At 38.3% G+C, this 21,643-nt stretch overlaps 1 protein-coding gene across 1 annotated transcript in view; it reads right to left on the minus strand.

Moving 5' to 3' along the window:
• Positions 1–1,311: 1,311 nt before the first annotated feature.
• The window catches only part of LOC145774883 (1-phosphatidylinositol 4,5-bisphosphate phosphodiesterase beta-1-like), a 208,413-nt gene continuing 188,081 nt past the window's right edge, over positions 1,312–21,643 (minus strand). The window contains exon 32 of the mRNA XM_082586214.1: positions 1,312–2,338. Coding sequence (XP_082442340.1) covers positions 2,307–2,338 — 32 coding nt within the window. The 3' untranslated portion in view covers positions 1,312–2,306. The remainder of the gene's footprint in view (positions 2,339–21,643) is intronic.

Raw genomic sequence — 21,643 nt, forward strand, 5'->3', positions numbered from 1 at the left:
TTTGGGCAAACAGCTCTGCAGCCCGAGATTCTGGATTTCAAGCGCTGTGATTGGTTAAAAATTATCCTTGAAGCTCCACCTCTTTTGGTATTTTACAGAAATTTTTGAATCTGTTGGGGCTGCATGGAAAACAGCCCCGAATAACCTTACAGACTTTTTAAAGTTAGTTTTTATTTCGCAGAGTAGCGATGAGCCATGAATGTAGAAGTGTTAGCTGTAGAGTTAGGGTATTCAACAAGTTATAGGAAGTGCTAGTCCAGCCTAGGGCATCTCAAAATCACTTGAACCTTAATTGTATGCAACGGCTAGGCTAGTCAAGACTAAGCAGCAGTCACCGATTGGTTAGCGCGTTGGGCTCGCAGTCGAGAGCCTGCATGTTCGACTACAGCCACCCGCACTTGCTGTTGTTTCTCTGGGCAAGAAACTTTACGATAATTGCCTCTACCCAGTGATCAATTTCGAGTAGCCTAATGGGCTACCAAATTTAAGTCATAAGTAGAGTAGACAACCGGAAACAGACATTGCAGTAGGCTGCAGCGTGGGTCAGGTGTACGTCGGAAGGCGTACACCGATGCATAGCGCTCTAGTCCGCTTTCCCGCCATGCAGGATAAAGATAATAAAACAAAACAAAGCTCAATGCTAGTAAAGTTTGTCTCCAAAGCAATAGTAATTTTTTTTAAATACAGCTTAGGAATAGGCTACATCAACTTTTTAACAAATGCATTTTTTCAAAATTTGGGATAAAAATATGCTCAGAACGCACCAAATTCAAAGTGATTTTTCCTCCAGCGAAATCGTTCGCCTTGGCGAGCTCAGCGACGGGCTTCGCCGCCCGGACTATTTATTGCAGCCCCACTGCGCACAAACACCATCAGCCGCCACTGGTAGCATTGCCAAGTCTCAAGTTAGATAGCGTGTGACTTCGTGAACGAGGAAGTTTCAAGATTAAGCGGCGGTGGCTCGACTCTCGGGGTGTGCGCTTGAGCAACGCACGTTAAGGACTGCTCTCCATTCAGCGGCATCTAATGGATGGAATGATTCCCCGGCAACGACACTTCAACAATCGAAAACTTCACTCTGCCAATCTCGGTAACCAGCCCTGCGTCAAGAGCCTCTTCAGTATGCGAAACTACCAGGAATAACCTATCAAAGCTTTGTCAGTCCGAAAATAAAGATTAAAAAACCAACCAAACTATTAAAATCGTCAGTTTTTAAAATACTCTGCGGTCAAAAACACCAAATCTGTCCAAAGCAAACAGAGCTTTCATCATAAAACAGCAAAAAGCAATTATTATTTTGTGACTGCGATTCTTGAGTAAACTGCAACTTTTTGTAAAAAAATAATGCAACAATCACGAATGAAACTGGGAAAAAATTACAGGAGTTCCACAGAGGTTAAACAATAGTTTCAACTTAGACAAAAAATTTTTTTAACGGGAACGGCTGTTTAAGGGCCTACGCATTTTATACTGTTAAATGTTTTTTGGCTGTTTAAAAAAGGAAAAACGCTCGATCACTGGCTTGCATTTTTCAACTTCAAAATTTTTGTTAACAACACCATGCAAATATAGCTAATTTTTGGGTGCTGATTCCAAATCCGTGATTCTTCTCTTTCCATCACATCAAGTTTCTGAGATAAATTCTACACGCACGATATATGGTGTTACGGTTTATATTGCATTTGGTGAATTAATCCAAAATGTCGCAAAGTATACAATAATCCAGGTTCGATAAAGCTCAAAATTTGCACTTAATTGTTAAGGTTCTGAATTACATTGGTTGTTGCAAAACGACTTTTAAAAAACGCTTCTCCTACTACAAATATTCCTTCATAGATGGGTCTAAAACGAAATGGTACAAAACTATGTAAGGCGGTTTGGAACTTTGAAGATAAGGGTGTTGATCCTGAAATATCATAGTCCATCCACAGCTATGCTCGGCCTTACAGTGGAGGTGGCCGCAATAATTGTGACCTTTGTCTTGCTGAAAAGCTGGTCATTCCAAAGGCCGATTGTAGCCAACTTCTGAACAAGTAGGCCTACGGTATTCTGAACTGGTGGATAAATGTCCTCATCGTAACAAATTTAAACTCGAATACTTCAAGATAACATACATTTAATTTCTGCAGGTCACTGCAGGTTAAGCAAGAAAATGAAGTATCTTCTGACATGTGTCAAACCCACAACAATGACTGATATGAACGATTCGGTTACATGTCTTGTAATACAAACGAATTTATTTTCTTTGGCGTCAGTTAATCATAAACAGTCAGTTCAATCATAAACTCTATTTGAATATGGATCAATCATATGGTCTGCTTTCGCTTCTTTACTGACCCTGTAGAAATGATCGAGAATAATAAGGCAGTGAATTGGAAACCTTAACTAGACATAAGCATTTACAAATTATTTTCAAAAGACAAATACTTGAAGAGTTTATTGGTGGTACAAAACGTGAGGCGTACGTACCGACTCTCGCAGTGGCACTTAAATTCGTAAATTACGTTACTGAATTTTATGGTGGGCGAGTAGTCTTTGTTGCTGGAACGGAAAACTTGTTTGGTGGTGAAGAATATATACATGGTTTGACAGCAAAGATACACTGGTTGACGGTTTTAGAAATGTAATTTTCAATTTTTCTAGAAACAAACGCAACGCCTGGAGCAGGGTTTTCAACCTTTCTTTCACTGCGACTGCCTCCGAGCGTACCTTCGTGGCCCCCCATAAAATATACAACAAAAGCATATTTAATGCAAAATTTAACTAGATTTGATTCACGATTAAATTTAGTTACGGTACGTCGCTTTGATGTTCTTATGTGAACTTCTAAAACCAAAAACGTCTTTTCTCAATGTTGTACGATTTATTACATTTCCTCCAATTATGTCGTTTCGCTTTTCTAATGATAGTTGCACTGGATTTTTGGGTGTCTCGCGACCCTCAGGTCAAAAACTTCTGGCCTGGAGGAACGAATCAAACGACAAGTCCAGAAAATAATTAGAGAAGAAAACAACACAACCAGAAATCAATCAAATCGTGCATGCAAAATTGTAAATGACAAAATATATCTTGTGACTCTGCAATTAGACAAGACCGATTGCTACTAGAAGAAGAATGTGCTTTGAACTTTAGACTCGAAGTGTTTTCAACTCTTGCGAAAGGCCGTTCGTTCGTTCTTCCTTCCACCTTGCAGCATTGGAAGTATTCTTTATAAAAACTCTTGATTCAGTCTTATAATAATAATAATAATAACAACAAATAATAATAATTATGCCGCCAAAAAGAATTTCTTTGTGCCTTAAAGCTCCTTCGTTAATTTGTATTCTTTTGATTAGCTAAACTTATATTTCGTTTTTCTTTCAATATAACTAGGCTACTTCACCAAGTCTAGGTTTATGTTATTCAGACGATAGCTCCTGAAGAGAGTCAGACAAAAATCTGCGGTTTCAAGCTATGAACAACATTCTATACTCGCAAATGACAAAATACAGGCAAACATCGTCGCCCATGCGTCGGTCGCTAAAATCTGTCAAAATGTGGCACAGTCGTGAGGTCTATGTAGTTTCCACTGCTATTGTATAACTCGAGATATACAGTATGTAAGCAAAAACTTTGAGTTTGTTTAATTAAACCTACTGTAAAAATCATAGAAGTAACTAGGAAAGCCTTTCATCATGTGGTCTCTGAGGTAATCAAGTGACTTATGAGTTAACGTGTGGTGTTACAGTAAGCTACCATAATGTCTAGGCCAGAAAATGTTTGTGTACGGTAGGTTCAATATTTCAACCTGTGCTTATAGACACAGTATACTCATCGTTTTGGCTTTGTCTAATCTCTAAGGTATAAGAATTGATACGAGAATCAGAGATTTAGTTCAGTGTTTCTCAACCTCCGGTCGGCGGACTCAAATGAGTTCGCTGAAAATCATGACTAAAGTTGCAAACTAGTTTTAATAATGTTTTTTTAGACATTATTTTTAAACAAACATAAAAAAGTTAAAACGTCTTTTAGACATTATTTTTAAACAAATAAAAAAATAACAAACGTTGTGATCATTCTTTGAATATTAATTTTTGCTTTGGTAATTGTTTGCCATTTGTTTTCATGTAGGTCGAGAAAATCGGTGGATGGTTGTTCTGTGAAGGTGACATCGAAGCAATGTTCTAGTTTAGGTCTGGTTTGCAAAATGTCGTTGTGGAATTTGGAGTCGTGTTGTAGTAGAGATGCTTTTGTGTTATTCAAGTTTTTAGAGTAGTTTTTCCACATTGTTCGGTGACCTGTCCATCTTTTTGAGAAAGAATAAATAGTTTGGCCAACATATTGTTCTTTACATAGTTTGCATGTGGCAACATATATGCCAAAGTTTTTGCAGTTTAAATTTTGTTTTAGTGGTACAGTTTTACCTGATTTGGTGATGAGATGGTTTGCAGTAGAGATCACACTACCGTAGGTTATTTACCATTGTCACAATCAATGTGCGAGGTCTCGCGACGGGCTGATTTGTATCTTGATCGAGCGTGCTGTTTTGATTGTAAAATTCTTATGCTATAGGTTATCATTGGTTATTGTCCTCTAGTAACCTTTGATTGCGAGATCTCTATTATGTAATGTGTTTCCAAAGCATTCGGGACATTCATTCAGAACAAATCTGGAATGTTCTGTTGTTTTTCACAATTGCCGAGTGAAGTTTGTCATGACGTCATAAGGATGTTTACCAGTAGATCTGTGATTGCGAAATCTTTATTTTGTAACGTGTTCTCTAGAACCTTCTACTCCTACGTGACAATCTAGAAACTTCTTAAACTTGCTTGTTTACGTTTGGTGCAACGTGACAGGACAATGAGTCTTTATGATATAATATTACGTAACCTTCTCGAAGTTACTAGACCAAACAACTTGCTATAAATAGTGGTGTGAAATGATGAGTTGACTATGAGAGTTGATTATGAGAGTTGTGTTATGAGTTGTGGATTGGTAAAAGGTGCAGAAATTATTGTTGATTGAGATTTGAAGTAATTGAATACAAGTAGATGAGAATTGGTGCTGATATAAATTGTGTTCGAAATTAGAGTTATTTGAGAAGCTGTTTGTTAAAGTCCTTCAACAGTTTTTATTATCATTTCACTAGTAGAACTATTCGACATTTAATTGACTGCCTTTCGATAATATCCTATTAAACTACGTCATTGAACCTTTCCAACTCTCTTTCCTGGTGAGACAGTGGTTCCCAAAGTAGGGGTCGCGACCCAAACATGGGTCGCACAGGGTTGAAAAATGGGTCGGGCCAAGGTGATTCAAATCGATCAAAACGAGATTTTTTTTTTTCATTTTTGAAGTTCTTTCACTTCTATCACAATTCAATTGTTGCATCATATGCATTCATCTCAATAAAACTGGATTATGACATCATTACGTCGTTTTCCGAGAGTTTTAATGGCAGTGCACTGTGCAGCTACAGTACAAGCCGTAACTAGCCAACTAACTGCTAAGACTTGGTGAAGGTTTGTTGATTACGGAAGTATTTTGGAGCTGAATAGTTCAAATTGATAGTCGATAGAGCATCAGAGTTAATTGTAGGCCTAAGGCTTGCTAGTAGTATTTGGAGTAGTAGTTTAAAGGCTAAAGTAGTAGTACAGCAGTTTAGAAATCTTCATTTCTGAAGTACGCAAACTTCAAATTTATTTAACAGTCCTACAGTAGTTTACTGAAAAGTAAACTAGCAAAAGTAGCACATTGCATTGCAGATTTTATTGCTAAAAATTAGCGTTTAAGGATGAGCAAGTATTCTTACAAGCTAGAATTCTTAAATTTGGGGTTCACTTCTATCAATGATCCTGGTACTGCTAAGCCACAATGTGTGATGTGTTATGCAGTGTTATTGAACCAGTCTCTGAAGAAAAACAAATTGAAAAGACATTTAGAAACAAAGCACCCGCAACATGTAAAAAAGAATGGTGTTTATTTTCAGCATCGAGAAGTGGAACTGAAACGAAGCCGATTTTGCTTAACAACAAATCCAGCGCTGTTAGCCTCCAAGCAAGCCACGTTGGCATCGTACGTGGTCGCGCTACGCATAGCTAAAGAGATGAAACCGCACACGATTGGAGAAGAACTCGTTAAACCAGCAGCCAATGACATTGCCAGACTCATGTGCGGCAACGACGTGGCTTCGAAATTGCAGTCCGTCTCGCTATCGAATAACACAATCAAAAGTCGTATCGCAGACCTTTCACTGAATATAAAAGACCAAGTGGTTGCCCGAATGAAGAAGGAGGGAAAGTGGAGCTATCAACTCGATGAGTCAACCGACACTGGAAAGAACGCTCAGCTACTGGTTTACGTGAGGTACGAGGGTGACATAAATCTCGAAGAAAAATAATCTGTTTTGCAAAGCACTGAAAACAACGACAACTGGCGCAGACATCTTTAACGTTGTGGACAACTTCCAACAAAAAGAAGGCATTAACTGGGAAAACTGTGTCAGCTTATGCACTGACGGCGCTCCTACGATGCTTGGTGCTCGACAGGGGTTTTACTGCAAGAGTCAAGCAAGTCAATCCCAATGTCCAAGTCGTCCACTGTCTTCTGCACCGTGAAAACCTTGCTGCGCAACATTTGTCTCCGGATTTTTCAGAAGTGATGCAGGAGGTTTTGGTGTATTCAACTTTATCAAATCCAGTGCTGTTAACTCTCGTCTGTTCGAGCAGATGTGTGTTGACCTCAAGTCTCAATTCCAACATCTCCTATTCTACTCTAATGTGAGATGGCTTTCTCGCGGCAAGCTCTTGCGCCGTGTAGTAGATCTACGAACGGAGCTGCAGATCTTTCTCAATGAAAAAAAAAAAACATTGCCATGCTATTCGGTTTCAAGATAAGGAATGGATGCTCAAAGTATGTTATTTAAACGACATCTTCACTGCAGTGAGCGATCTTAACATGTCAATGCAAGGCAGAAATCAAAATATCATCACTCTTTCGGAGAAATTGTCTGCCTTCAAAGAAAAGCTTCAGCTGTGGAAGAAAAAGCTGGAGCGTGGACGAACGGCGGCGTTTCCTTCCATGAACGAGTATCTGGAGGAATGGAATCAGATTGCAGTTAGCAGATTTGATGTCATCAAACCCATTTTATCGGCGCATTTGGAAAACCTTATCACGGAGTTTGATCGCTACATCCCAGATAGAAATCTGGCATCTCAGTTGTAGGTCAGAAATCCGTTTCTGGCAAAGGTTGAAAACTTATCAGAGGATGTTGCAGGACTGCAGGAAGAGCTTTTCGACCTGCATCATGACCAGTTCCATCGACAGCTTTTATCCACAGCGTCGCTTGGAGAGTTCTGCACTTCGGTTAAGAAGGAAAAGCCAGTAATTGGTAACAAAGCAATGACTTTTCTGCTCCCGTTTGCAACCACGTATCTGTGCGAGCAAGGGTTTTCGGCACTGACTGTTATTAAAACCAAGGCTCGCAATCGTCTCGATCCTGGTGACGATATGCGCATTGCACTCACTAAATTAGAGCCGTGCATTGAAGATATTATGAAGAAGAAATTTCAGTTTCATCAATCACACTGAATCAATGATTAGTTAGTAATAAACCACTGTTTCATAAACTGTGTACTACAACTAGTTAACTTGTGTGTCTTGTCTACTTCATACATATCCAAAAAACAGTATGCATAATAATAATAATGTTAGTTTTTATATAGCGCTGTATCCATCGCAGAATGCGTTGCTCCTCAGCGCTTTACAAAGCAGACAGTGTCAGTGTCATACATTAAAAATATTTTTTTTTTTCGATGTTTGAGGCTTGGGTACATGGGTCGTGAGATGTTCATAAAACTCTGATTTGGGTCGCGGTAAAAAAACTTTGGGAACCACTGTAGGTAAGAGATAGAAAGAAACGGTGACAACCATGATAGCCGCAAAGAGATCATTTTTTGCAAGGTTAAGATGATCCAATCTTCTTATAGTTTGTGTTGAGTGAAAGGCTTTGAAAATTTGTAAGTATCTGAGTAAGTGTGATAGTTATTTTGTATATAATCCTAATAGTGTGATTTAATTTACGTTCTTTATCAGTAACTTGCAGTTTATCAGGGAAAGACGTAGCCCATACAATTTCAAAATCGTAGTTCCAAGTTGTTCTGTTCAAATTTTGATTTCAGCGCCAATTCAATTTAATTTGTGTTTTGATCGCGGAATGAATAAAAGATGATGTCATCAATGAAGCATTTGCAAATTTCAGCTTGCTGAAGTGTTTCAGGAATGAGCAAAAGGACATACTGTGACGTGATGTTTGCTAAAGAGACTGCTGAGTGGTTATCTCCTGTGACAATTCCTTCATTTTGATGATAGAATTTGGTTTGATATTGGACGATGACATTGTCTCTCTCTCTGTAGGTATCATGGCTGATATAGCCCTCGATGTAGCCTACATTGTACAATGATGTTCCAGTTTGATCGATCTCGTGCGTCTTGCCAAATTTTTGTAGGGTTTTTGATTTGTGGTTGAAAATTGTGCAAAAATGTGAATCTTTGAGCTCCTCTTAACCGTTTTTCCAATATTTTTCCACTTAAAGATAAATCTTCAAGTTCGCCTTTCCTTATGATGTGACCCAAGAACTTCAGTTGCCGCATTTCTATAAATCTCATTATTTATCTGCTGCTCCGGGCCCATCTGTTGGAGAACTGCTCTAGACGTTGTCTAAACAACACAAAATAAGATCTACAAGTGTTTGTGGCAGATTTGGGAAATTGGACATGTTACACAAACCAACACACATCTTGTGTCAGCATAGTAGCCTAAATGCCATTCTAGGGTATATTTTGGGTGCTGAATTCAAAAATCACATCAGATTTTTTGCATCACATCAGGATTTTATGATATCTGGATACTGTTTTTGGTAAAAATCGACTCCTGATCTATATTGGTAGACTATGGCGTTTCAGGAAATTTGACCCTTTTTGTCAACAAGGTCTGCGATAAAGTATAAATACACAAGAGATACAAACATAATATTAATGAAAACATTGAGATATTTCATGACCTTTTTTATTTTATTGAAGTCTAGAAACTTGAACCCAATTCTTCAAACTTTATCTGCTAACACTAAACGTTCAACCCCCCCTTTTTTTTACAAGAGTACATTGTTATTTTTTTCGTGTTAAAAAGTTTGGTTTGGTGGCTATGCAAATCCTTAATGCATATTTTAAACCTTTTGGTTTTGCCATCTTTTCCTTTTGTTGGTGCTACAGTTATGTGTCTGTAATGTCATTCGCTATAACATGTTTGCGCCAGCAAAGAGAAATAAAATTGAATACACATAAAAATACGTTCAATTCTACAGAAAAAAGGAAATTCACGTGCACATTTGGGAAACGTTACTTTGTGACAAACTTTCGTTTGCATGATTTTCGTAAATGTTGTGAATGGCTTTTGAATTTCCATTGATCTATCGTCTTAGGTTTTCCACACAAGCTTTACATGTAGTAGGCCATGTGAAGCCCATGATTTGTCCTGATCACCCAAGCGAATTTTGAAGTATGAAAGAAATGCTTGTTTCACACAATTTGTTATATGTAGTTTGTCTTTGATTAGGAACAGTATAACTGCCACAAATGTAACAAAAAACATCAGGGTCATTTTCACACTTTCTCCTTGAAAATGCCATCCTGCTACTTATTCACACCACAAACAGAATTAATACCCTGCTAATATGAAAAAATCTGAATATCAGAAAATTCAAATAAGAAGGAATTATAGAGATTTCTTATAATTCTAAACATTCAGCAGTAGCTACAGTGGACTCCTTACAAAACAAAAAAAGATAAAACTGATGTTATATATCAAAAAGTGGAGGGATACTAAACATTCAGGCAAAAGTGAATGTAACCCTGCCGGTAAGGGCTGATTTATGGACAGTTCTCAGAAAGTACACTAGTTGGATGGTGTATCATAGACAGATGGTCCACTAGCCAGAAGGTCCACTATAGTAAGAAGGTCTAGGTGACCTTCTTGAGCATTGGACCATCTGACTAGTGTACCTTCTAAGGGGGGCCTTCTGAACATTGGTCGGTCACTCCAATGGTCAATTGGTCATGGTGTCATCATACATTTTCAAATGTTACAAGAAGAAGAAGAAGAAGAAGAAGTTCTTTTATTTTGCATCATCAGCACATCGAAAAAACAAAACAATACAAGATTACAATGTGAGCTAGGTTGTTTGCTGATGACGATGGGAGTGACAGAAGGACCGAACTGGTCATCGAGTCTGCCACACCCAAGTGGTGTCATGGCTTATTTAAAATGGAACGGTGTCGAAGTTGAACGCAAATATTGATTGATTGATATATTGATTGATTTGATTGATAGATATATATTATATACAACATAAAAAAAACAATACACATACGAAATTTAGCAGTGCGATATACAAAAAAAAAACAAAAAAAAAACAGAACTACTAGAAATGATGCAAAAATACAAAATGGCATATACAATATAGGCTACATACAACACAGCATACTGGTAAGACAAAAGCAAATATACAGTAATTAGCGAGATACGGTGAGAATAAGTAGAAGCAGTTTGATGGTACTATAGGCTATCAGTTACTTATACTCAGACATTAAGTGCAGTTTTAATTTTTTAGAAAACATACTAATTGTTTGAAATTTTCTTAGCTGTTCCGGTAATTTGTTCCAAGTGTTTGTTCCAAGAAATTTAATTGAGCGTTGACCAAGCTTTGTACGCAATACGCATTCTTGGTTTGAAAAGCATATCTTTCTTAGCACCTCTGGTATTATAGTTATGAGTTTCCTCACTAGGACGAAAGTACTCAAAAAAAATTGCCGGTAGATGTCCTTTATTGCTTTTATAAACAAACTTGCATACTTCTATTAAAAACATGTCTTCGATTTGTAGCAAGTTGCTTTTATTGAAAAGAGATTTGGTGGGAATTCTGTCCTTAATCTTGGTGAAGTTCAAACAGCGAATGATGCGATTGTGTACTAGATTTAAAGGATACAGTTCCGTTTTAGACGCACGACCCCAACAGATAATACCATACATTAGATGGGAGTGAACTAGAGCATAGTAAACTGCTCTTAATGTCTGGGAATTTACGTACTTTTTTAATCGATATAGAGCACCACAGCTTTGAGAAAGTTTTGTTGAGATTATATTGATGTGCTGTTTCCATGATAACGACTCATCAAATGTTATTCCTAAGTATTTGTAGGTGTTTGTGCGTTGCAATCTGGTATTTTGAAAAGTTATTTCTAGATTTGAATTTTCTCGGACAAACTTTGACCCAAACAACATGTATTTGGTTTTGCTTACATTAATTGTTAACTTGTTTGTATGCATCCAGTTTTGAATCATTAGGAGGTTAGAATTCACTTTTTCTTGCAATCTAGTAGGGCTTTTATCCTTAATACATAGTAGTGTATCATCAGCAAACAAACGAGTCTCAAATTCAGAAGCATGATTAAGGTCATTAATGTAGATAATGAACAACAGTGGACCAAGAACTGAGCCTTGGGGAACACCACATTTGATTTCTTCATATTTAGAATTTGTAGTACCAAACTGCACAAACTGGTAACGGTGATTTAAGTAAGACTTTAATAAATTATAAGCATTTCCTCTGATGCCATAATAATCTAGTTTCTTTAAAAGGATTTCATGGTCAACAGTGTCAAATGCTTTAGCAAGATCAATAAAGATACTACATGTAACAAAACCATCATCACAATTTTGTATTAGTTGTTCATAGATATCTGTAGCAGCTAATGTGGTTGAATGTCTACCTCTGAAACCAAACTGTTGTTGGGACAAAACATTGAATTTTTCAAAAAAATTTACTAACTTTTTATGAATGATTTTTTCAAAGATTTTAGAGAAACATGTTAAGATTCCTTTATGGTCCTCCTTTATGGTTCTCCTTATTGGTCCTCCTTTATGAAGGGGTATCACTCTTGCAATTTTATAGCTATCAGGGAATTTACCAATTGTCATAGATTCATTTATTATAGAAGCTAAGATTGGGCTTATGACATACTTCAATCTTTTTATTGTTTTGATAGTGATGCCATCTGGACCAGTTGCTTTTTTGTTATCTAAGCTGTTGACAATGCTTAAAATTTCCATTTCATCAGTATTTTCTAGGTGCAGGGAATTGAGAAGTCTGCCTCTCATCAGGGACAATGGATTAGAAGTGGTTTTTGGAACTTTGGCTGCAAGTGAAGGTCCCACTTGAGTAAAATATGTGTTAAATGTATTACTTATTTGCACCGGGTCGGTTGTAACTTTATGACCATTACTTAATGAGAAGTTGGTTGCATATTGTTTATTGTGTTTTTTGTTTGTACGGCCAGTAATTTCATTTATTATTTGCCATGTTTTGCTAGAGTTGTTTCTTTCTTTGTTTATTGAAGTTTTATAATAATTAGACTTCGGTTTTTCTTTCACATGAGTAAGCAGATTTCTATATTTTTTGTACTTGGTGTATAAATCATTACACTTAAAGTTAGATTTATATAGTTGCTTGTACATTTTATTCCTCGTTTTGATGGAGGATAGAATACCCCTTGACAACCATGGCCTCAAATATAACCGGCTCTCTTTTTTGCTAAGTTTAGTATAGGGCATATGCTTGTTGGTTTCATTATTAATAATCTGTTCCAAGATTATTACTTTCTCTTGTGGTGTCATATTGAACGTCATGCTGTTATCAATAGATTTTGCAACATCATTTACAAACTGGTTTTCATTAAAATTCTTCATACTACGTATCCGGATGTGAGTGTCTTCAGCAGACTTGGAGTGATTGTCTAAAGTAAATTTAGCAGCTACAGGAAAGTGGTCAGTGATATCGCTTTGAATAACAAAGGCCTGAGATTTTATATTGAGAGTGGATTTTGTATAGATATGGTCAAGCAGCGAGCTGGAATGAGATGTAATCCGTGTTGGTATGTCTATTAGGCTATTTAAACCAAAACTTTGCAAAAGATTTTTGTAGGATAAAATATTTTCTGTTGTAGAATTTAAAATATTTATATTCATGTCACCAGCTATCACACAAAGTCCTTTAAAATTTTGTAACTTGTGTAGCGTATCACTAAATCAATCAATAAACATTTTGATGGATGTACTGGGATGTTTGTAGATGACACCAATGATTAGTTTGCCTTGATCACCACAAATATTCTCAATCCATAAGTTTTCACAGCCTTCAATGTTGAGTTTTAAGTCATGTCTGACTTGGTACAAGATGTTATCCCTAATGTAAAGGCAGACTCCCCCAGCATTTGTAATGGAGTCCTCATGGACAAATTGGTACCCTGGTAGTGCTATATTACCAATTGGATCAAAAGGTTTCAGTTTGGTTTCAGAGATGGCAATTATTTCTGGAGGTCTTTTTAATGGAGCGAGTACTCTCTCAATTTCTTCCTTGTTTTTTCTAAGGCTACGAATATTAAAATGTATAATATCCAGTTGATTATTGTTACCAAAATGGTGACACAATTCATCTTCACCAATTAATTTGCATGTATCATCAAGATCTTCAACACTGTCAAGCCATTGATCATTTAATTGTGTCATACTGCTATCAGGGTTATTTAAAGAATTATATGACATTTCCAAAGCAAAATGTGACATTTCCAAAGCAATTTAAAAACGAGTAAAAATAATAAGTAATGAGAAAGAGGAAAAAATACACCCACCATCACAGCTTTTTTAGATCGTCTTCTTTGTTAATCATAATTGAATCGAATCCATCACTCTTTCTCACAAATATCCGTCCATTTGTAGTCCAAATATATCGGTATTCTTTGCTTTTTGCTTCTTGTTTGCAGAGCCAGAAAAGTCTCTTTCGTTGTTGTGTTAAATTTTCGTTGATGTACAGTTCTCTCATTCCTTCTATTGGGAATACTTGGTCTCGAGCAGCTTTGCGATTTTTATAGATGCGGTTGCGCACGTTGCGATTGCTGAAGCGCACAATGACCGCAGGTGGTTTCGCATCATCCTTCTGTTGTAGTCGATGTGCTGCTATAATTTCATCTTCTTTTACTTCAACATCGAGCTGGCTGGCCAGTTGAATAACAATGTTGCAAATATCTTCATTTTTCTTTACTGGTATTCCGACAAACTCAAGATTTTGTCGTCTTTCGTATTGTTCTAAATTATCTAATTTGATACATTCTTCGTTTGTTTTGGATTCTAATTTCTTTGCACTAGTATTTAGCTTTTCAATTTCGGTTTCCTGTACCTTGTTTGATTTCACCACAGTCTCGCATTGTTTCTTCAACTCTTCATATTTGTTGCATATAAAGTTTTGGCTGTCTTTTAGCTGCTCAATTTCAGTTTTAAGTAGTAAAACCTCTTCCTCGTGCTTTTTTACCACTCTTTCCATTGCTTTGTTTATCAATTCTTCCATTCTAGGCATGCATTTTTCAACCATTTTATCCAAACTGTTTTGATTAGAGCTGCCCGAGTCGCCCTCTCTTACAGAAGTACCAGACTTTCTTGATTTTTCACTTGGCATTACGCCCGAAGCCAGAGAGAAGAAAAAAAAACACGTCCGTTCACCAGAACGACAACTTCAGAAGATAAAATCATTTCTATATTTATGACAAATTTTCAAACACTAATGGCTCATCAGGTCTTCATAAAACGGTAACAGTAATAGAAAATTTGGCAAAAAAAACAATATTATGAGAAAAAATATGCATGCAAAAATCTCAAAAATTTGATGTGATGGGTGAAATCTGGTGTGATTTTTGAAACCAGCAGCCTCAATATACCCCAAATCACATCTTACATTGCAGACACAAATTTTTTTTGTTGGCCTGTGTGTTATCAATGGCGATGGTCATAGAATTTTTTACCAGTTGTCTTAAGAGGATAAAGAGCTGGGATAAAGAGCTTTCACATCAGGGATAAAGAGCTTTCACATCAGCAGCTACCAAGTATAACCAGTCCTTAGCATTTCAAAATAATGTTTGTTATCTTCAGGGCCTCCGAGAGAAGTCAGCACTGGTCGGGAAACAATACGAAAAATAGGCCCAAAATAATTTTTTAGCAAAAATACAATCAATTTTTATCTTGCGTTGCATGTTCGTGTTAAGCTGAAGTTAGCCTACTTTCGTCAGCATGAAAAGAACTTTGTTCAATGTGAAAATCAACAAAAATGCCATTGTGGCTAACTATGGTGTCTAGAAAGCTTTGTAAATACACAATACAGGCAACGAAAATAGAACTTAATTGTAATACTCAGTCAAAAAAGTACTTTTGGTACAAAATGTACGACTAAAATGAGCGATGGTTCGATTAAAACAACAACCAAACCGTTCACAAACTGTGCTTCACTACCACGAGTGGTGAAGTTTTTTCAGTTGGTGAAGTGGTTGGGCGGACAAAGATGACAATTCTACCAGAAGGCCTAAGGCATAATCAATATGGCGTCCTAAATGAATAACACAGTTATGGCCAGCGGATCCATACAGTTATGAATATTAGGCCTGGCGGAACTGTGACTTTGCTTACCTCCGGACTCGAGAGCTTATCTTTACATGCTGAAAATTATATATTTTCACAATTTTCCAGCATGACTTCCTGTTGGCTATAGGCTACCTTCTGACACCTAGAGTGCTTTGGATTGATACGTAAACTAATCCCATACGTCGTTTTTCGCCTTTTTGACACATGAAACTTTTCCAATAGCCTCAAACTAAAATTAAAACCGGTATATCTGGGTGTAAAGACGATGCGAAAACATTTCCCATGTAAAGTGCTTAATAGTCACTGTTTCGGCTACCGTGTGTGTCTGCTGATTTTGATTTATTGTCTCTTTATGCGGCCTGAGGTTAAACTTGTTGTTGATCATAAAAAGTGAAACATTAAAAAAAACTGAGCACAAACAATCAAAACAAGTCGTGAGTAACTAAACGCATGCGGTGCAAGCTGGTGAGGCAACCGACTCTTCTCCCGCATTTTAATTTATTTGATTTCCTATTTCTTCAACAAACTGACTTTCTGTTTTGTTGTGCACTGTTTGTATTAGCATGGTACATATGCATGGGAAGGCAAGAAAATAAAAGAGCAACATTTGCGCAAGATAACCCCTGTCAAAAAATAAAGCCAACATAACATAAATTGCAGTAAAAACATGTTGCGAAAATCATATTTAAATGTCGTATAAGACTGATAAAGATTAGAAAACAAAGCAGCCAGACATAATAAAATAACAATGATAGAGTGTAAAGAAAAGTACAATAACATTGAACAAAAAGGCATTGAAACGAAAAGCAATGCAAATGCAAAGTTTGCTGAGACTGATTACCCGCACACAGTTGTACACTGTGGTAAAATATAATAAAATCAAAGAAACAAAACCATTCTAACATCGGTAAGAAACATACCAATAAGTAGTAAATCATGTGTTGTTTGAATGATGTTTCAAAACATTGGACGCCAATTTTTTCCACCGTATCGCATGCGCAAGTGAGTGTAAATGTATTGAACTTCACAAACTACACGACTGAGCCTTGTTATATTCATAGGCAAATGAATATGCTGTAGAAGCAGATATAGGCCTACCAGCAGGCATGTAGAGTGGGATCCAAAAGACTTCACTTTGCGAATGTAAGTTATATAAAAGTTATATTTCTGGGCCCTTGTTGAAAAGACTAATGTACGCTACATGCTAATGATATACAAGTTTTCACAGTCTGCCAGGGTTGAATTCAACGAATCCCCATTAAACGATTGACGATTTTGATGTGTTTTTTTAGTTTATTCAGATAATATGATAATAAGTTAATATTAGGTAAATCATGGCCTCTTCTAGTGTCTGGACCGATTTGTCACATTTTCCTTTGAAACTTAAACAGTCTGAGTTGCTGGCGAAATGTGGCAGTTTCCTTGAAAAGATAGCGATTATACTAATGAAAGGTTAAAAGCAGTTGATTGATAAAAAGTTCATGTGTTGTTGTTATTGTAACTTTGAGTTAACTAAACAATAAACATGCTACAAGCACGATTTATTTGCCACTGCCCGCTTAAACGGCTATTTGGTGAGACTTTTGTTCAATGTGGCCTAGCCACGTCGAGCAGTTCAAACCAGTGGTAACGGGTCTGTTGTCTTTTTGTAGCTACTTAGTTGGTAGTTAAAACTGAAAAGAACCTAAGCAGTTCAACACGCATGTGTTAGAATAGCTTAAGCCTAGACTAATTTCATCTTTGGCTATGTTTAACAGATGACACCTTGCAGCTGTTGGAGTGCCTTGTCTACCGCTTTAGCTAACATAGCTTAATGATACGTCAAACAAGTATGAATGTATTATACAAAACTATTCCTTGTAAGCTTTTCTAAGCAGGTACACCTAACTGACAGGTACTGATTTCATCATGAAAAAAAATTATCGTTTATGATTGCAGTCATTTTGGTTGTTGCTAGTATGGCATGGTTTATTCAAAATAATATTTGTTCCTCAGTAAGTTTTATTAGCCATGCTTTTGTGAAAGTGATTAATTAATTTTCCTAATTTTTGGTGTTTTGTTTAAATGTTTGGGTGAATGCTCACTTTGGTGACCTTTTAGTTCTTCGGTGCCATCCTTGTTGTGCGAATTATTTGTTTTTATTGTGTTTTGTATATTTGCCAACAGAACAAAATAAACTGAACTGTAAGACTTGCAAAAATTAAATTAAGGCCCGGAATCAAAAATAAAAACTTCAGTGTTGTTCCAAGAATATTTAGACAGTAGCCTAAATTTTACTATACTTCCAGTATTAAACTGCCATACTATCTCATGTGTTGAGACTTGTAAACATGTATGTAGTTTCCGTTAAAGGGACTCGGGTTTTTTTCATGAGTCAAATGCTTAACATTGCTCGGTGACAATAGGAAACATAACATGTGAAGAAGGGACGTTCTTCCCGGCCATCAGCACAAGGCTGATCACTCACTAGTACAGCGAGCAGCAGTTGCGCTTCGCTAACCATAACGGTGTAGCTTCCACGCTAGCCTTTCAGACCTCCAATAAACGATAAGTTTCTGGGCAGCCGATTTGTAGCAAGAATTGACAGCGATAGACACGTGTTTCGCCCATGAGGCTGGGCTCATCAGTATCGCACCGTATTCTTGCCACTTAGGTAATCGACCGCCGGTTTACCAGTCCAACAAAACCAGCAGGTGCCAGGGGTAGGACATGTGAAGAAGGGACGTTTTTCCCGGCCATCAGCACAAGGCTGATCACTCACTAGTACAGCGAGCAGCAGTTGCGCTTCGCTAACCATAACGGTGTAGCTTCCATGCTAGCCTTGCAGACCTCCAATAAACGATAAGTTTCTGGGCATGTCTTACCCCTGGCACCTGCTGGTTTTGTTGGCTCTTTTTTTTCCACAAAGATAAGAGTTAAACTGACTGGTGAAGCGGCGGTCGATTACCTGGTCACCTGGCCAGTTATCTAAATAGTGAACCCCCTCCTGACGGCGCCCGCTCAAGACCGTGCCCTACAGGCGAGAGCCTGTGGGGCCGTGTCTCTGCGGCCACCCGCCGTCTGAATGTACGCTGGTCCGCCCGCCCGGATGGCGGCCTTGAGTTGGCCGCGGGGAGCTCCACAATCACCCCTCCCTTAAGGAAAAAAGTGGTACCGACCCTCCATCAACACAATGACTTGTGGTGGAGGAGACAGTGGGAATCCAAACCTGACCAAGGCAAGACAGTCAGTGCCCACTGCCTGTCCGGATTTTCAAATTCCGGCGCCAGGAGCTCCTGGATCACGCGGACCGAGTATTTGCGTACAAAGCTAGACTGAATCTAATGCCACTTAAGTCAAAACCAAGCCATGGCCGCCGTTACCTACCTGCCATGTGTCGTGCGTGTGGGAAAGCGGAAGAGACTCTTCCCCACATATTGAATCACTGCCCTACCGTGATGACTGTCGTCACGGAACGACACAATTCAGTATTGAGGGAGATCGTGGAACACGTGCCTGCCGAATGGCAAACCGGGATTGCCATAGATAGTACGGTTCCACAGCACGTGGAGGCGGGCGGTGCCGATCTGCGTCCCGACATCGTCTTGCAACGCCCTGACGGTGTCACGGTCGTATGTGACGTCACATGCCCGTTCGACAACGGCGCGGATTCTCTTCGAAAAGCCGCCGACAGGAAACACGACAAGTACGGCGAGTTATGTGTCAACATAAAGGAAGACAGGAAGCGCCCTTGCAGGGACGTCCTGTCACTTCCGTTCGTCGTAGGCTCCCTCGGGAGCTATGCCCCGACGAGTTCTCGAGCTCTGACGGCCTTGGGCGTTCCTGCTCGTGGGGTAGAAGAGGTGGCTAGAAAAGTGGCCTCCCTCTCAATCGAAGGATCCTTCCGCGTCTGGAAAGCTTGGAACGCCGGGCTCACTTGTGGAGGGGCTACGTCATAGAAAAGACGACATCAGCGATCAGAATCTTATTCCCTAATAACGTTGCAGTAAGTATCTGAGCGCGCAAGACAGCAAACCATTTAGACATTATATAACCTTATAACAATATTGGCTTAAAATTGATCACCTTATATCATCACCTTATTTCTGTAAACCAGCGCCATTTCTTTTATATGATACTCCAGTCTTATCAAAAACAATCATTCTAAAGTAAAAGGGAAGGAAATAAAATACCTCATGTACATTGTGACTTGAGACTGGTTTAATAGCAATTAAGCAATTTCAATCATCACTAGATTCTCTATGTATTAATCAATCAATTGTTTCGAACTGTCATACGCTGCTTTCGCCTTGTTGCGCTGTTCTTGCCCGCTCGGATCAACATCGCTCCACTTTCAACGCATTGATCAACACAATCCCCTGATCAACTCGATGCAGCCTCAAAATTTCTACCCCAATTTTCTTTTAGCGGTATTGTAGCCTATCAGTGCCTCTGGTTTCGATCGCTAGCCTCCCCGACCCAGCTGGGTGAACCTGCCTCAACGTCTGGCCAGTGCACATCCGTGCTCGCCGAATGAAAGCTTACTCTTCTCCAGTGAGTATTAATTACACTCCCACCTATATATATATATATATATTTTTTTTTTTGATTACAGTATAATGATTAATCGAGCCTCTGATCCACATTTTTATTGAATATTCGTCTGCCAGGAGAGCCAAATTATCCTTAAATGGTTCGAGCCTCTTCCTCGTGGGAGACCCCAATTTTATCCACTCTGCCTACTGGTAGACTGGGTATAAGAGTCAATGTACCTGCGCAAGGACGCGTGAAGGAGACGTGGGCGCTGCCCGGCGGTCAATTACTGCCGGTTCCAACGTCCACACGCGACGGGTCACCTAATCTGTCGCAGGGCTTCTTTCTGGGCTATGCAGAAAGAGCCTGTCTCCCTGGCCCGCTCCGCCATTCTAAATTTGCGGACGGGCCATATGGTGTTTCGATCCACACTCTCCTTCCACAGGTACCTCGACTCCCCAGCCTGGCCCTCGCGACCTAAGCTGGTGGACTTAACCCTCCGGGTGCATCGTCACCCCATAAATCACGTCTCTCCCAGCCACTGCGGGGTGTGGCAGGCCGGTTTCTTAAAGTCTTCGACCTGGCTATGTTTGTTTGTACTCTCTCGCCGTGTCAATCTTTTGTACCGTGAGCTACTGATGCGAATAAAACAGTTCAACACTACGGTGCGATACTGATGAGCCCAGCCTCATGGGCGAAACACGTGTCTATCGCTGTTAATTCTTGCTACAAAGCCCATAAGACTTTTATCTGCTTAGCTGCTTAGCGAAGACTTTTATCTAGTTTTATCCATACAATTTACAGCAATCACAATTTAAATGCAGAATTTTATTGTTATCGTTAATCAGGGCTATTAAAAATGTTTTTGAAACTGATACTGTAGTTTGCATTTAATTGATTGTGTTCTTTTTTGAAAGCTACATTCATCAAAAAAAGAAGAACAAAAGAATGCATTAGGTGTGAATATACTTATATACTTTTGTTATAAAAATGTTGTACGAAGTGCTTATGTCGATGAACAATGGCACACTGCATCCTACCCTCACAAGGTAGGAACATGATAATTATATATCTTCGTTGACAGAGTATACCTTTGCAACGTAGATTGTAGATATGTTCAAAACACTGTCAGAAAATTGGTATTTATGTATCAGCTGGGTACCACAACTGAGAGTATACAGTACATCCGTATTAAGATTCTTTGGATTTTACCTCTATCTAGTCATTTTCTCAATGTGTATCTCTTGGATATTTATCTTAATTACTGCATGTATTCTGTGATTGTACCTGTTGTAAAAAGCAACAATAACAACAGTAGTTGTACTGATACCAATAACCCAGACCAAGCACATTTGCTAAGATTTCATTTAAAATCTTTTAAGTATTTTGTTTTTCATAAATGAAGTCTTTTTATGTACGACTGAAAGTCAGTTTGGCTTCGATTTCAACGAGTGTATTTTTCTTAATAAGTTAACCATCTTGCATTTTGCTAAACCCGTTGTCTACACTTGTTTACTGCACAGTATGTTTACACTGTTCAAATACATTTGACCAAGCATAGTTTTTAAAGCTTGTTCAATGATTCAATGCTATTTGTACAATTGTTGTATTCTTATGCAAAACAATGTATGA

Source organism: Aplidium turbinatum, chromosome 7 (genome assembly GCF_918807975.1).
Source record: "Aplidium turbinatum chromosome 7, kaAplTurb1.1, whole genome shotgun sequence".
NCBI lineage: Eukaryota > Metazoa > Chordata > Ascidiacea > Aplousobranchia > Polyclinidae > Aplidium > Aplidium turbinatum.